We start from the raw sequence: 16,035 nt of genomic DNA, 5'->3' as shown, positions 1-16,035 counted from the left end.
GTGTGGACGTAGTCCAAATATTGAGGTGAACCACGATACATCTGTGTTCTTTACTTTCTTGGAAATTCACGGTCGGATTTACGTTGTTCCAAGATCCCTTCGGTTTTGTACATCAACAGCGCTCGTAGCTTTTTCACATTAGGGTTTAGATTTTACTGTTTGTCTCTCAACGAGTTAACCTTTTCAAATTCGGGTTTCGATTGCATGAACTGTTAGCCTTTGTTGGCATGCAAATATCCATTAGCGAATCGTTAGATTTCATTGACCGTTACTTTATCCTTCTTTAGAGTTCTGAATCGATTTAAGATGAGACTGAAAAGCGTACGCAAACTGTACACGTGAATGATTGTGAGAAGGAAAGCAGAAGAGAAACACTTTTCTTTGTCTTTTGCCTTGCTTGCTCAAAAGTCTGTTTCATCAGCAACAACATGGCAGCATCAGATTGATTCATATTTCCACGTTGAAAGTACTAAAATAGTAAAAATGTTGGCAGATAAATTATGTCCCGTTGTATCAAGACGTCCAAATCTAAATTTCTTTTCAGTGAAAATTATAAGCAAATTTATTGGGTATGGAAAAAGTTTATAGGCGTTTTCAGTCCAAAAATAAAGAAAGTAGAAGAAAAAACATGTACACGTCGTAAACGTGGATGAACTGTTTTGGTGTGTTTTTACCCAATATTAGGGGTCCCAAGGTTGCTCATAACCATCAAGAAATTATTGTAGGGAAGGAAGGACCACTTCGATATTTCATCTTCTTCACACTTTTGTCTATGTTCTTGGTAATTTTTATTAACCACTCAACGGTTGTGTTAGTCTATAAAATAAGGGAGCAAACCACAGTCCTTATGAGTTTGGGAAGAAGTTGAGTTATAACGAATTATTTTTTTTTTTCGTCATCCACAAAATTTGAACCTAAGATCTCTCACTTTCAGGTAAAGAGGAATACCATCAGACCGTAATATTGAGTGGCCTTGATCAACGACTATTAGACATTGATGATTGCTTCTAATATTTCTCAACACTAATTGTCATTATTAGGGGTGGTTTGGGAGTGAGGTGCTTAAAAAAAAATACCCATGAAAAAAAGCTGTGAGGGTTTTAGATGTTTGGTAAACTGAAAAAAAAAGGCTTATTTTGGAAGCTGCTGTGAGAATAAGCTGAAATCAAAGGAAAAAGCTGAAACTGCTATTTGCAACTTTGAAAAACTGGTTTTTTTTTAAAGCACACGAAGTTACAGTGCTCCTTTAATGAAAAGACCTACTATCAAACTGCTTTTTTTCTTTTCCAAAAGCACTTTTACAAAAAAGTTTACCAAACACTCTGCTGATTTATTTCACAACCGCTTATTCTCACAGCACAGCCGCTTATTCTCACAGTAGTTTTTTTTTCAAAGCACAGTAATACCAAACCAGCTCTTAGTATGGTATGATTGTTCCGCCACGTATCAGCGCTCTTGATTAGATAGATTTTGTCTTTAATTAGTACCTCTTTCCAACAATGACAACTCTATTCGACAAGGAAAACAATGGCAACTCTATATACATACACATCTCTAAATATCATTAGATTGAAAACTAGTTTGTCGTTATAATGTTTTTGAGAAAAATAGTTCAATTTAGAATTTTATGACAGTATGAAATGCTTGGTGTCTCAAAAATGGCAGCTGGCCCATGACACAGTTAGGCCCAAAAGATAAAGATCACCGGGGTGCTCTGCATATCTGCCCTGAAACGGTGTCGTTTTGCTTTGAAGCCTCTGCCCTATTCTCTCCTAAAACTATAAATACGAACGCTCACATTTCGTTAAACCCTAAACCTAAATCCCCATTCTGGGGATTCCTCACACTTCTGCACCACACAAACCTCCATGAAAGCGACGTCGCTTTCGGCAACTTTCATGCCCGTCAGACTCTTACCCCAACTCCGACTCCTCAGTACCTCTGTTCCGGCGACCCGTTACCCGCCCATGAAATTCGCGCCTTCCATTTCGTCCTCTCAGGCCGTACCCATTTTGTCGCGGGTCTTCCCCTTGAGGCTTAGGTACGTAGGGTTAGGGCTTCGTCGCTCTCTGCAGACTGAGCGAGCATTTTCAAGTCGGGCGTTCCGGGGCTCCAGGACCGGGTCGGGGTCCGAGTTGCCACGTGCCTACGAGAGAAGAGCGGGTGGAGCTTCGAAGAGTCTGATTGAGGACGAGGCTGAGCTCAGTGACTGGGTCAGCGAGTTAAAGAGTGACTCGCGTGGCGAATCGGAGGGCCGTAGGGGGACGGTTGGAGATAGGGGTACCGATAGGCAGTCTTATCCGATGAAGAGGAGCAGGAGAGATGGTGATTCTGGAGATTTTGGTGATTCTAAAAGGCGAGAATTTCGATCACCGAATCAGACTTTTTCGAGAAATTCGGGGATGAGTAAGCGATTTGATAATAAATCTGAGGGTGATAGGAAAGAGAGAGCATTTCCACCCAGAAACAATCGTGGGAATCCGAATTCAAATGGCGATTTTGGAGATTTGAGTAGGCGAAGATTTCCGGCCCAAAATGATTCCTTTTCGAGAAATGCAGGGACAAGCAATCGCTTTGATAACAAATTTCGGAGTGATGATGACAAGGAAGACAGATTTCCCCATAGAAACAATCGTGGGGCCTCGAATTCGTTTTCAAAAGGGAGTTCGAGTTCAAAGGTGAAAGGGGAATCATTTACCAGGAATAGAGGTGGAAGAGATTCGGGTAAAGAATTGCGAGTAATGGATGATACTGAAGAGGAGGAGGTAAAACCATTTGGTGGTATTGGGGGTTTTCTTAGTGAGGAAGAGAGTGACACTGCTGCTTCTGATGAAGATGGTTTTGGAGTATTAAGAGAAAAAAGTGCAGCTTCTTTGCTTCGTGGTTCAGATGATGAAGCGAGCAAAAGGGTTCTGCCGAAAAGTTCAGCTGGAAGCTCTGACTCTTATTTGAGTGAATCGCGGTATGTTCAACATCAACATTTTCATAATGGATTGCTGACAAGTATCTTGTCTTAACTTATTTTGAATGTTTGCAGGTTTGATCAATGTTCGGTCTCTCCACTGTCCTTGAAAGGAATCAAGGACGCAGGATATGAAAAGATGACTGTAGTGCAAGAAGCTACTCTTCCAGTAATATTGAAAGGTTTGTTTCTTTACAAAATCGTGCACCGACTTTAGGATTGAAAAAAGGGGGGTGGGGGCATCTTGTTTTGAACAATGCCTCTTCATGAGGATACTGAAAGAAACAGAAGCTTTGTTTAATCAGGATTGCCTATAATATAAATAAGATCAAGTAACTACTGTGTCCTCTTTACGAAGATTTGATTGATATCTTTGCGTGTTCATGTTATGGAACTGCTTATTCTACTTTGTTGTGTTTTGTAGGCAAGGATGTGCTGGCCAAGGCTAGAACAGGCACTGGAAAAACTGTGGCGTTCTTGGTATGGAATCTCATTTGTTTCTCTGTGCGAATGAATGTTCTCATGTTAAAAAAAGATGCAACATGTATGATAAATTCCATGCTACTTTAGTTCATTTGAGGCATTGGATCTGTATCATCAATTTATGCAATTGCAGGGGACTTTTCATCCTACTTGACATTGAGTTTATTTGTTTCAGCTTCCATCAATTGAAGTTGTTGTAAATTCGCCTCCTATTACCCGTGATAACAAGCGACCACCAATTTTTGTACTTGTTATATGCCCAACCAGGGAGTTGGCAAGTCAAGCTGCTACTGAAGCCAATAAGTTGTTGAAATATCATCCCTCTATTGGTGTCCAAGTTGTGATTGGTGGTACACGACTTGCTTTAGAACAGAAACGTATCCAAGCCAACCCTTGCCAGGTAAGTTTTTTATTGCTGGAGAACTTTGTCATTTACTGCATCACCCTGTTTCATTAACTTCACTAGCTAAATATAAACTGAGCTAATGATTGATTGTACATTGACATAGCTCTAAAATTTCATGAGCTAGTCTAATAGGTGAATTACCGAATCAAGTTAGTTTATAGGCTTATATAAAGTTGACAAGGTTTAATTGAGATGAAGGTTCGCATTAGATTCCATTACTTGATACTGGCTCTTTTATTACTGATATGATACCAACTAAGGACACAGATGAAAATTTCTATCAACATAGTTTGATCTGTGTTTAATTGGCACTGTTTATATGCAATGTAACACTTATAAAACATACAGATTCTTGTCGCTACACCTGGAAGGCTCAAAGATCACATTGAGAATACCGCAGGTTTTGCAACTAGGCTGATGGGTGTCAAAGTCCTTGTACTTGATGAAGCTGATCATTTACTGGATATGGGATTCCGTAAAGATATTGAAAGGATTATATCAGCTGTTCCCAAACAACGGCAGACACTTTTGTTTTCCGCCACTGTTCCGGAAGAGGTTTCTTTCACTACTATTTTTTGTGGTAATGTGGATTTTCAGTAAATGCGAAAAAACATACATTTAAATACATTGTAGATGAACACTGGTTTCTTCCTAATTGTAGGTCCGTCAAATCTGTCATATTGCTTTGAAAAGAGATCACGAATATATCAATACAGTTGAAGAAGGCAGTGAAGAGACACATGCACAGGTTTGCTTTTTTCTGACATGTATGTACGTGTATGTGTGTGTGTGTCTGTATTGATATGATATTTAATTTTGACAATTTGGTGATTAATATTTATGTTTGATTTTTGTATGGATGATTTCAGGTCGCACAGACGCATTTGGTCGCTCCATTGGACAGGCATTTTTCCTTGGTATATAGTCTTCTTAAAGAGCATATTGCAGATGATGTTGACTATAAGGTAGGTATTGTATTACCCAAAGCCTTGGCTTGTTCAATTCATCCACCAGACTTTCAGGTGTATTCATTAGTATTGATTTAATACCATAGATATTTTTCTTAGGAAGCATGGTTTGTGTTGCCCACCATTTTGCGATCTTATATAACATATGTGAGCTGCATCACCTTTATTGCTATCTTATGTAACATGTGATTCTCATATTATGTGCAGGTTCTTGTATTCTGCACTACCGCTATGGTAACACGACTGGTTGCAGACCTTCTTGGTGAGCTGAACTTGAATGTCAGAGAGATCCATTCTAGAAAGCCACAGAGTTATAGAACCAGGGTTTCTGATGAATTTCGGAAATCAAAGGGTCTTATTCTTGTGACTTCTGATGTATCTGCACGTGGGGTTGATTATCCAGATGTTTCCCTAGTCATACAGGTAGTATGCAAGATTTAAATAGAAGTTCCTTTGCCATTTATTCAGCATGCAATATTTATATTGTGGCTTTCAGTTAACTGAGTTCCATGTCTTTCAAAATCTTTTAGCTAAGTTGCTTTACCTTGTTTAAGCATCATAAACAGTTTCAGTACATTATTTTGCAACTTCAGCTGCTGTAGATTTGAAACTAAGTTCCCTTATCATTGACCCCTTGCCCTTTTTTTGCAAATATAGGTGGGCGTGCCAGCCGATAGACAACAGTATATACATCGACTTGGAAGAACTGGTCGTAAAGGCAAAGTGGGGCAAGGGATATTGCTACTGGCTCCTTGGGAGGAGTTCTTCTTGTCCAATATTAAGGATTTGCCAATATCCAAGGCTGCTGCACCGTCAGTCGATCCAGATACTACGAAGAAGGTGGGTTTTTCTCCCTCTCTTTCTCACTTGTTTCTTCCCTTTTTTCCTTGAAACATATAGTTTTATGTATTAATGTTGGAATAGTATCTAACAGGTGGAACGAGCACTGTCCAAGGTGGAGATGAAGAACAAAGAAGCAGCGTACCAAGCATGGCTGGGGTATTACAATTCAAACAAGAAAGTGGGGCGCGATAAGCATAGGCTTGTGGAGCTTGCTAATGAGTTTAGCCGAAGCATGGGGCTGGACAACCCTCCGGCCATTCCCAAGCTCGTTCTTGGCAAGATGGGGCTTAAGAATGTCCCTGGATTGCGTTCCAAGTAGCTTCGCTAGCAGCCAACTTAGTCAGCTGATTAGGTTGTCCCGATTACTAGTTAACAATTGAAAAACTTAAATTTAATGTTAGAGATTTTGTAGTTGAAGTTGAACAACGTATGCTGCTATGCGATGCGACACAGACAACACAGACTTAAGCACAAACTATGGTTGTTCAAAATTTTTGTAGGGTACATGTGGAAAGTTGAAGTTTGTATTTCTAAAGCTCTAAGTAAGTATTTAGTTTGTTGTACAAGCGAGTTTGCGTGTCAAATAATGAGTGGGGAAGATAAGAAAGGAAAAATAAATGTGGAAGAATATAGCTAGCATTCCTCTTTCGGCAGAAAATGATTCTATTTCTATGCCGAAAAGTAATAGAAAACTAAACTTGGGTTAATAAATAATTTCATATTTCGACAGAAGTCGATTGTGATTTCATTTTCTAGCATATTTTGTGACTTAAAACAAATTATCCCTTAATACTTGCTCCGCTCCATCAGCTATTGTGCTCCAGCTTTACCCAAGTCCTTGATCTAAAACAGTCCGACGTCCCAACATTTCCAGCTTCTTACTCGCACAATCGAGATCATTACATTTTCCTTCCTTGATCTCTTTGAGTTTCGCCTCAAATCGCGACCTGAAAAGAGCGATCTCTCTCTCAACCGCTTCAGCTCTAGAGAGGTCATTGTGCAACGAAGCTCCTTACAAGAGCCGATAGCCCGTTCATTGGATTCCATTTGAGAATGTAGGAGTCGTGCATGCTCAACACGAGGTTTCTCCACGTTATACTCCCTAGTTGTGTCCTCAACCCTAACCCAAGTTGATAGAAGCTTGTAAAAATCCCCTCCTGCAAGCCACCGTGCTCATATACAAACTTGACGTCCTTCTCCAAAGACTTAGGGCTGTCTGTCCGATATAGTAATAACTGAAACGCCAGAAGCAGTTCTCGTGACTGTCTCCGTTGCCACTAGCTACAGCGGGAAAATCCTTGCCTCGGCGCCAGCTTGGTACTTGAGAAGCGACATGGTTACCAACACCTGAACATCCTTGCTTCCAGCGCCTGCTGGTACTTGTGAAACGACATCTCTACTGCGATAGATTTGGGAGAGAACAGAACAGGCACATAAAGGAGTGGAGTAACTTGTAGGGCAAGTATTGACCAAAGAAAAAAGGAAATAACTCATAGGGTAAGTATATAACCAACCTTAATTATAATGCTGTCCTAAACAAACCCTAGTCCAAAGATATTTCATCCATACCCATCCCTCATCGTACGTAAACAATCATATCACTGCTATTATCTTATTTTCTCATTCATCTTATATTGTCATTTATATTTTATTATAAGATGATTGAGATAACAAAACATGTGGCTGGACTGAGGACATACGCTTGAACTGAGACCCTACCGGTTTAGGGTTCCTGTCTATGTATAACCCAAACCCACATCCTACAGTGTCATTTAACTAACGATGAACTACTTTGTTTATATATTTCAGATTGCAGATGCACTTAGCAAGCTTTCGCATTTCTGCAAAGGAAAACAAAATCAGAGATCATGCTTTGATGCCTAAGCATGGAGAAAATTTTCCAGGTTCTCGAAATACCAGCTCAAGATTGCCAGCTCGTGTTCCCCGCCCACAGGTGTTTTGGGAACCTGAACAAATTTCTCCAGAAAAATAATGCATCCACTGTAAAAGAAAAATTAAAAGAACGAAAGGATTGTCAGTAAAACCGAAAATGTTCCAATTTCATCTATGGTGGTGTTAATTGCTACACTGTTGAAAATCTTGGACAAAGAATACATAAAAGAGATGGTACACATATTCTGATCGAAAAAACCCTAATACATTGTGTGCAAGCGATTCCTGGTCGAACAGTGTTCTAACAGTAAAATCCTAAACTCTGAACCTAAACCCAAGTTTTCTACTTCAGTCGAGTTACAAAGTGCCTAACCCTAAAACGGGCAATAAAGTCGCCGAGTCCCGCCTTCCCCCTCACCATCACATCACCATCATTTTACCACCGATCTTGTTCTTGACGAAAATGGAGTAAGTAAATTACTTTCTAATGTACATAAGAACTCCAAGCAGGCATGATGTGATCAGGAAGATACCAAGAAATCATGGAATGAAAAAGTCTAATTTCTTCCCCTCTTGAGAATGGGGCAAGAGCAGCAACGCTCGGTGCTGGGAGGGACAGTCATTGTAGTTTCTTCCACCATCATCCCCTCGCTGTTTGAGGCGGAAACTCCTCATGTATCATCTGATAGTTCCCCTGGGCCACTGATCTGGCAAAATGATCAAACTCCCCTGTTAAGATAATGGAAAGCATCACAATACAATCCCAGTGATGTGAAAGATCGTGAACAACAAAATGAAAAGGAAATCACTCCGAATAAAATCTTCAGAAAAATTGGCCACGAGACACTGGCATGGTACCCTGAATGATCTCCTCCCTCCCTAAACAGAAAAAGGTATACTTGAACCAACTACCTTTGGAGGTGGGGTGAAGAAGGCTGATCAGGTGAAGATCGTTGAGTAGAGCCACCATGAAACCTTTGTTCATCAAATACCCCATTCATCCGGCTCCCTTCATTTAGCTGTGCTTCATTCAAACCCGAGAATCCCACTGGTCCAAGAGAACCAAACTCAAGTTGATCTGTAGGTGGCCCGTAGCCAGCATTATGATCATAAGGATACAGCATGACAACAGGTGGCATGGAAGGGCCATTTGATGATACCCCACCAGGGTTCATGGCTGGTACCGGATACATGCCATATGCAACATTGGTCGAACCACTCTGTGCAGTGTTTGCACGGATAGGACCATTTTGAGATTGATATGACGGTAATGAGTCCTGCCTATTTGAACTCCATGACCTTTCAGCTCTGCTCTCACTAGCTGCCAAACGGTCTACTCTTGAATTTTGCTTCTCAGCTTGACCGCGACTGTGGTTGCGCCCAGAAGCTCGTGACTTTGAATTGGTATTCCAGTTCCCTTCTCTATCACCGTGGTGGTCATTTCTATCATAATTGTAATTCCCCCTTCTCGTATTTGAAGGCCGGTCCCGTACAGAAACCTTCTGAAGTAATTAAGGGAGGTAAGAGAAATAATCCGGCAGCAGGTTCTAAGTTATAATAAATCTAGGAAAATTGATTCTATATTATGTTTAACCAAAGACTTCACTTTCCAGAAACCATAAACAGGTCCAAAAAAACAAGATTGGTAGGTGCAACATGCTTAATTAAAAAGAAATCTAAAATAATAATTAAGAAAAGAACAGGTTTATGTTATCTTACAGGATTTGGCAGGTAGGTCCCAGTCCCAGCACGATATCTTGGAATCTCATCTGCATAACGTTGATAACCACCAGCAGGCCTGTTAGGAACAGACTGGAGAGGAGCAACAGGGACCAGTCGAGGTCCATAACCCATAAGCTGAGTGAAGAGATTGACGTTGGCTGAAAGAGGTCTCCCGGGACCATCCCACGGAAATCTTCCTTGTAAGTAAGCAGGGGGCACCATAACTGGTGAAGGATAAACGACAGGTGAAGGGTGCCGTGAAGTTTGGCAAAACCGTCCATATTGCAGATTCTGCCAATGGCTAGAGAAGTCACTGTGAAGAATGTCAGATTTATGCTCTGACGGCGCAATAGGAGCTACCCTTCCCATAGAGCTAGAAGTACTTAACACCTCAGGTTGATCAGCTCCCTCAGACGAATCAAAATTCTGACCAGAATCACTATTATCTGCTCCCTCTTCTCTGCTAAATTGGCTTGTTGATACATCTGAAGTTCCTGTTTCTGACGAGAAATAATTATAAGGAAGCATTGTAACAAATGGAACTGGAGGGCCCGTAGGATAAAATGTAAGCATTCCAGAATCATTTGTAGCTCTCTGTCTTGAGCCGTGACCTAAGAACACTGGAGCAAAAGGAATCATCGAATCTGATCCACTTGTCTGAGTTTGTTCAAAACCGGTCATTTGATGCCTTGGAAAATGCAAGGGAGCAACAGGTTGAGGTCCTGTGCTCTGTTCTACCGTTTCGGCACCTAAAGCTGTAGGTGAATTCCAATCTCTGTTGTCATCATCTGCCTGGGTAGATGAATGTTCGGACACACTCTTACCTTTCCCATATGCAGCAGATGGCGCTGCTGAATGAGCATTTCGCCTACCACGTTTTTCCCTTGTTGACTTTGAGACCCTTGCTGATGATCCTTCCCAAGAACTCTCAGAGGAGGTCTTACTTCTCACTGAACTTGCATATGTGGCAGATCTAGAACTCACAGTTCGATCATCAAAGTAAACCTCATTACCTCTGTTATCTTGGTATTGAAAATTATCCACACGCTCTTCCCCCCTCATCGACTCTTGGTTTTCTTTGGTAGACTTTGGTTGAGCTTGCATAGAATTTCCTGAGGTGCCTACACGAGATGATGGATGAAAGTTATAACCAGCTGAGGTTGACTGTTGCTTGTCATCTTCCTGAAGCATTTCATAACTTCCATTATCCAGATCAAACCCACCAGTAGATCCCCTCTCTTGCTGATGCCAGAAATCAAGCTCCGTTTCGCCTGAGTTCATTTCCACAGATCCAAAATTTTCATTACCAGGTTCCACTGAATCTTCAGGATTTGAGGTCAACCCCATGCCAGGGAAATAAGGGGCTAGCGACGGTGGCACAACACCTTGCGGAAATTGCATATTTGTTCCCCAAGGAGTCTCCATCAAGGGGAAATTTGTAGGAACCATTCCACCCATATTTCTCTGGGCATATCCCATAGAAGCAAGAATGGAAGGTGGGATTGGAAGCGGTAGGTGACCGGGACCCAAATTGAGTGGAAGATGAACCTGCCCATTAAAACCATGAGCTGCAGAAGATGCCATCATGTTAACAAGATCTTGCTCCTCCTGGTGCATCCCTTGTGCCGCCGAAATAGAAGCATAATCGTCAGCAACGGCACTCATGCCTGACTCATCATGGTAGTTATTTGAATCAACAGCAGCATCAGGGCTTTGGCGGGATGAGATGGATCTAGCAGATGAAGGATCATCAGTTGAAGATCTATTTCTGTGGCTTGCCACACTATCAGAATCCAGGTTTTTCCTCGTGCTATTATCCAACCTTGTTGAAGTTTGGCCTTTCCCACTCTCTGGGGCTCTGTAGCGCCTACTTTGAGTGGAAACTTCACCATATGTATCAGTAAGCTCAGGACTAGAGTGTGTCCTTGCAAAAAGAAACCTCCCTTGTAAGTCATTCACCAAGTTATCAGGTTTAGCACTTCTTTGACCTTTATCAATGTGTGCACCCAGGTCGGAATTCGTTTCCTTTCTAGTCATATCAGAGGCCCTAGTGAGGTTTGTGTTCCCATGAATCCTTTGAGTTTGAGAATGAGTTACTGTAGATACACTACTGATACCAGAGGTGCTTTCTAAAGAATAACTAGCATGCTGGGAGGGAACATTAATGGAGCCATGCATCCCCCCACTTTGAGTATCTCGACCAGAGGAACTTTCCTTTTTATGGTTGCTTGAAATATTCCTGAGATTCTCAGATCCATGTAAATGGTCCAGATTTGAAAGTCTCAAGCGCCTCAAATCATTTCGTGGTGCATCAGGTCGATGACCACTCCCATGTCTATCCCAAGTGTTAAGAAAAAACTGATTTACTTCGAAAAATAGATCCTCTTTGGCACAATCAAGCAACCTGGCCAGCCTTTTAGCCCCAAATGTAAATGCACTGCGTATCCTAAAAAAATTACCTGGAAAACATACATAGGCAATTAGGCATACATGATTGCAACAACCAACAATTTGCACGGATAGACAATCAAGAAACAAAGTTACACCTTACAAGCAGCATAATAATATTATGGAAGGACAAATGAAGTTTACATGTATAGTTGTATACAAAAGACCAAAAAAGATTCTTTCGATCTCCCATGCAATAAATCCATTCTCTTAAATGGGATATGGTTCTTCTATTTGAATGAGGCTATTTCCAAGTAAAAATCGCATATTGTTGCCTTCCACATTATCATGCAAGTGCTTACACAGCTGTTTTCAGCTACACTGTTTTCTTTTTCCAAAGGTTGCACTGGAGTTGAATAATTTATACCTCCAAATATTTTGCGGATGTAAATGGACCCCTATCCTTTATCAATATAAAAGAGGCATAAACACAAAACTAACATAGGCACATTGTACATGTTCAGTGACAAAAACTGGAGCCTATTGGGAAGCGGCACATACAAAAAGCCAAGAGAAAAATCATGGTTTCATCATCTGCTGTTCTACTTTTGGTAAAGAGGAATCTAAATCAGGTTCTTAATTATTTGAAGTCCACTATTTTTCAATTTATAATACACAGTTATCTCCCAAATAGGAAACAACTTCTTGAAAATAAACTGTTTGACTCACTTGTAATGAGCATGACCAATAAATTAAACAATTTATTTCTCATACCACAGCACAATAAGACCTTGACCAATTACAAAATATAAACTTTGGGAAGTCCCTTAGGAAGGGTTATCCAAAAGCATATAGTTTTGGAACTACATACCTTTACTAACACTGCGTCCCAGGTTGTTGTTGATTCTCAAAGGATCAATAACATTAAAATGTTTGGAAACAAAAGGTTGGCCCTGAGTTTTTTGACCACCAGGAAAAACAGCATACACTGAGCTACAGGCATCAAGAAACAATTTGCTCAGTAGTAACTCTCCACCATCTTTTCGAGGAGGTTCCGCTGCGACATGAACAAGCACAAATTAACCCAGAAAAGGATTTAGAAAAAGAGAAAATTGGGTTGAAGGTCAAAAGTTTACATAAGAATTTAAAGCAAAAAATCAGTACCAGATACATCTGGAAGTGAACTAATGGGGACAGGACCCCATAGGCTAACACAAAAATTATCCCAGTCAAATTTACTGAAAAACACCAGAAAACGATACAAAACCTGCACCAGCAAAGTAAACCATTCAGTGTATCCACAAAGAATAAAGTCAATATAATAACCCAAGGTAACCAAATTACCTCAAGTGGTCCAGAAAACGAGTTGTTGAAAACATGAAATATGTATAAAACCAAAGTTTCCAACGCATAAGTTGAGATAAGCCCATGATGAGCGCCCAGTATTCGGCTCTCATAATAACACCAGGCCTTTATCAGTATGATACTGCGCTTGAACAAATGATTTTGATTTATCAAATGATCAACCTGCAGAAGTAGACAATACAATTAGTCAAATCATACAAATGCTAATGACCGAAACAAGCACACAAATGTTAACAAGGTTATCAAATTAAACATTTACCTCCTCAAGGAAACAGAGGGTGCACAGGCCACCGAGCTGATTGAATGATATGTCTACAACAATGTTTTCCACAAGGCACTTGATTATCTTCACCTGTAGTACAAAAAGGAGTACTAAGGCTAAATCTAGTATCAAAAAAGCAAATACAAGATATAAAAGGAATCAAACATAATAACAATAAAGTACAAAAATTAATGAACATCGCCAAGAATCTCAAATAAAGGTAATAGTACTAGTGATGCTAGGAAGAACTTACTTCTGCCTGAATGTACTGAACCTCTTTCACACGGAATTCAGCATTCTCGTTCTTCTCCTCATTCTCGAGCATATCACGAACTTGATGGGCCCATGTGTCCTTCATATTTGGACTCTTACTGAAGGCTGTCAGGTCAATATCTCCATCAGGCAAATACGTTTTCAGGGGTACAGACCCAAAAGTGAACACCTGCACATATTCATAAACAAAAATAAATGCATGACTCATATGAAACAGAATACATATGCACCACTAGAACAAGTTAACAAAAACTTTTCATAACATAACCATAACCATTGACCCAACTTTGTCACCATAAAAGACATGCTGAACAAAAAAGCACCGGCATTACATGTCATTTCCAAAGTCTCCAAATTTTACACGGTGTGAGGTCTACACACCACTCTGATCATATATTATTCATCTCCCCCTTAGTTCTCATAAACTCAATCTACAAGGCTTGTGCTTTTTCCCTTCTGCTTTTAGAACCTTAAAATTCCAAATAATACTCATCCCATAGAATTTATTGGTCTTAGAACATTATGTCTTTCAAAATTATCTGTGATAATACAATATACAAACAATACTAACTTAGAGTTAACCAAGTTAAGTTAACTTACACATACTCTTCAAAGATGACAACAATATCATGACCGATTTCTTCCCTATAGAACCAAATGAGCATATTGCAGCAAAAATTGAAACAAAAATGTAGTTGCAGCAAAAAATGAAATTAAAATGTAGTCACAGTTTTTCGAACAAACAAATATTATGTGTATACACGCAAGTCCCACCTGGCAGGGGAAGCACTTCATGATGAGCCGCTGCACATAATCGGCAACGGCATTTCGGCGCTCTTCGGATGGTGAGTTGGGCTGAATGCAGGCAATAAGCTCTGCAGTTCGCTCCTCCGCCTTCAACCATCGCTCTGAGTCGAGCACTCTCATCACCGATGCAGCTTCATTGGGCAATAGGCCATTCGGCAACAGCCCACTTGGTGGCTCTGCCCACTCCTCATTTTTGCCCATACACGCCTAAGCTTTCCCTTCACTTCCACAACAAACAATAAGTCTTCCTTCTACCCAAGAATCCCAAAACCACCAGAAAAAATCTAACTGTTTTTCCTCAATCCCAAAAATCAATGGCAAACACTAAATTACAAAAACACAGAAAAATGAAATTCTTTGCTCAAAGGTAAACCCTTTCCCAAAAAAACAAAGGAAATAACCCAGATAGGAATTTTCGGTTTTCCTTTTCAAAGGTTCAATTTTTCATTTGCTGCAGAAGCACTAACCAATATGGTATTCAGAAACCCAGTATTTAAAAATAAAAACCCAAAAAGCTAAGCAAAAGATTAATATAAAATTAAAATACAAAATCAAATCCCCAATCTGATGAACAGATATGAAACCCTAGAAAAACCAGAGGAGGATTGGGGGATTGGTAAAACTAAAAGATGGGATTTTGGTAAGCCTAGAGGAACTGCGGAAACTGACTATTGGGTAGTATCGGCGAATCAGAAAATGGGGGAAGAAGTAGGAGCTCGGCGAAGAAGAAGAGGAACCCCAGAAGAAATGTGGGCAGAAAGGTATGGCATTTAAATTGAATAGGGCTTTTTTCAGGGTTTGATCAAAATTAGGTTTTTTTTTTATATATTTTTTATATTTTTTGGTATTTTTTTTGTTTTCAAAGACGGAGAGAATATGGATTGGAGGAGGTTGTCAGCTTGGGGTGCATTTGCCAGGGGTTTTTCAAATGAAATTGGAGAAGGAAGAGAGTGAGAGAGAGAGGAAGGAGGAGAGAGAAAGCATCCAAAACAAAAAACAAAGGGTAAATTACATACTAGCCCTTTAGGTTTGAAGTCTATTTGCAATCTTATACAACATCTTTAAAACATTTTATTTTCATACCTCAAGTACTATTTTATTTCAATTTCATACAACCGTTACATTTTCCATCCATAGATCTGTTAAATGCTAACGTGGCTGCCACATATATGCCATGTGGCTGCCAAATGTCTGCCACGTGGCAAATAAAATAATTTTTTAATTTTAAAAAAAAAACCTGAAATTGGAAGAAAAAAAAAGGAAAGGGACCGAACCCAGAAGAAGAAGAGAAGAAGAAAGAGGAGGAGGAGGAAAAAGAAGAAGAAAGAGGAGGAGAAGGAAGAAGAAGAAAGGGACCGAACCCAGAAGAGAAGAAGAAAGAGGAGGAAGAGAAGAAGAAAGAGGAGGGGGAGGAGGAAGAAGAAGAAGAAGAAAAAAGAAAAAAAAGAGAAAGGGATTGAACCCAGAAGAGAAGAAGAAAGAGGAGGAAGAGAAGAAGAAAGAGGAGGAGGAGGAGGAGGAAGAAGAAGAAAAAAATGTGATCAAACCCCTGCAACCCAGTAGAAGGAGGAGGAAGAAGAAGAAAATAAGGAGGAGGAGGAGGAGGAGGAGGAGGAAGAAAAAGAAGAAGGAAAAAAAAAGTGGCAGGTTTTTTAAAAAAATT

At 40.2% G+C, this 16,035-nt stretch overlaps 2 protein-coding genes across 3 annotated transcripts; one reads left to right on the top strand and one right to left on the bottom strand.

Moving 5' to 3' along the window:
• The first annotated feature begins 1,768 nt into the window (after positions 1–1,768).
• Positions 1,769–6,228, top strand: LOC103439335 (DEAD-box ATP-dependent RNA helicase 31-like). Its single transcript, XM_008377886.4, has 10 exons — positions 1,769–2,962; positions 3,038–3,144; positions 3,387–3,442; positions 3,621–3,845; positions 4,200–4,406; positions 4,513–4,599; positions 4,721–4,816; positions 5,027–5,242; positions 5,477–5,659; positions 5,754–6,228. Exons 1-10 carry the CDS (start codon positions 1,869–1,871, stop codon positions 5,979–5,981), a joined length of 2,499 nt encoding a protein of 832 aa, XP_008376108.4. The 5' UTR covers positions 1,769–1,868; the 3' UTR covers positions 5,982–6,228.
• Positions 6,229–7,694: 1,466 nt separating this feature from the next.
• On the bottom strand, positions 7,695–15,333 carry LOC103439336 (uncharacterized). 2 transcript variants are annotated; one of them, XM_008377887.4, is made up of 9 exons: positions 14,340–15,333; positions 13,546–13,734; positions 13,290–13,382; positions 13,010–13,192; positions 12,830–12,932; positions 12,537–12,722; positions 9,275–11,736; positions 8,468–9,057; positions 7,695–8,284 (listed from the first exon to the last, which is right to left on the bottom strand). In XM_008377887.4, the coding sequence occupies exons 1-9, from the start codon at positions 14,571–14,573 to the stop codon at positions 8,275–8,277; spliced, it is 4,050 nt and encodes a 1,349-aa protein (XP_008376109.3). In that variant the 5' UTR covers positions 14,574–15,333; the 3' UTR covers positions 7,695–8,274. The 2 variants fall into 2 exon arrangements, with proteins under 2 accessions (XP_008376109.3, XP_008376110.3); XM_008377888.4 differs by having other exon boundaries at positions 8,468–9,054; positions 14,340–15,321.
• Positions 15,334–16,035: the final 702 nt, after the last annotated feature.

This window comes from Malus domestica, chromosome 07, assembly GCF_042453785.1.
Source record: "Malus domestica chromosome 07, GDT2T_hap1".
Taxonomy (NCBI): domain Eukaryota; kingdom Viridiplantae; phylum Streptophyta; class Magnoliopsida; order Rosales; family Rosaceae; genus Malus; species Malus domestica.
This window is presented reverse-complemented; position numbering and strand designations above follow the sequence as displayed.

Coding starts and splice junctions, on each gene's coding strand:
- LOC103439335 (XM_008377886.4), top strand. CDS start 1,869: ATGAAAGCGACGTCGCTTTCGGCAACTTTCATGCCCGTCAGACTCTTA. Junction 2,963..3,037: donor TCTTATTTGAGTGAATCGCG/GTATGTTCAACA, acceptor GAATGTTTGCAG/GTTTGATCAATGTTCGGTCT. Junction 4,817..5,026: donor CAGATGATGTTGACTATAAG/GTAGGTATTGTA, acceptor TATTATGTGCAG/GTTCTTGTATTCTGCACTAC.
- LOC103439336 (XM_008377887.4), bottom strand. CDS start 14,573: ATGGGCAAAAATGAGGAGTGGGCAGAGCCACCAAGTGGGCTGTTGCCG. Junction 13,383..13,545: donor TTCAGTACATTCAGGCAGAA/GTAAGTTCTTCC, acceptor TTTGTACTACAG/GTGAAGATAATCAAGTGCCT. Junction 12,933..13,009: donor CGTTTTCTGGACCACTTGAG/GTAATTTGGTTA, acceptor TTGCTGGTGCAG/GTTTTGTATCGTTTTCTGGT.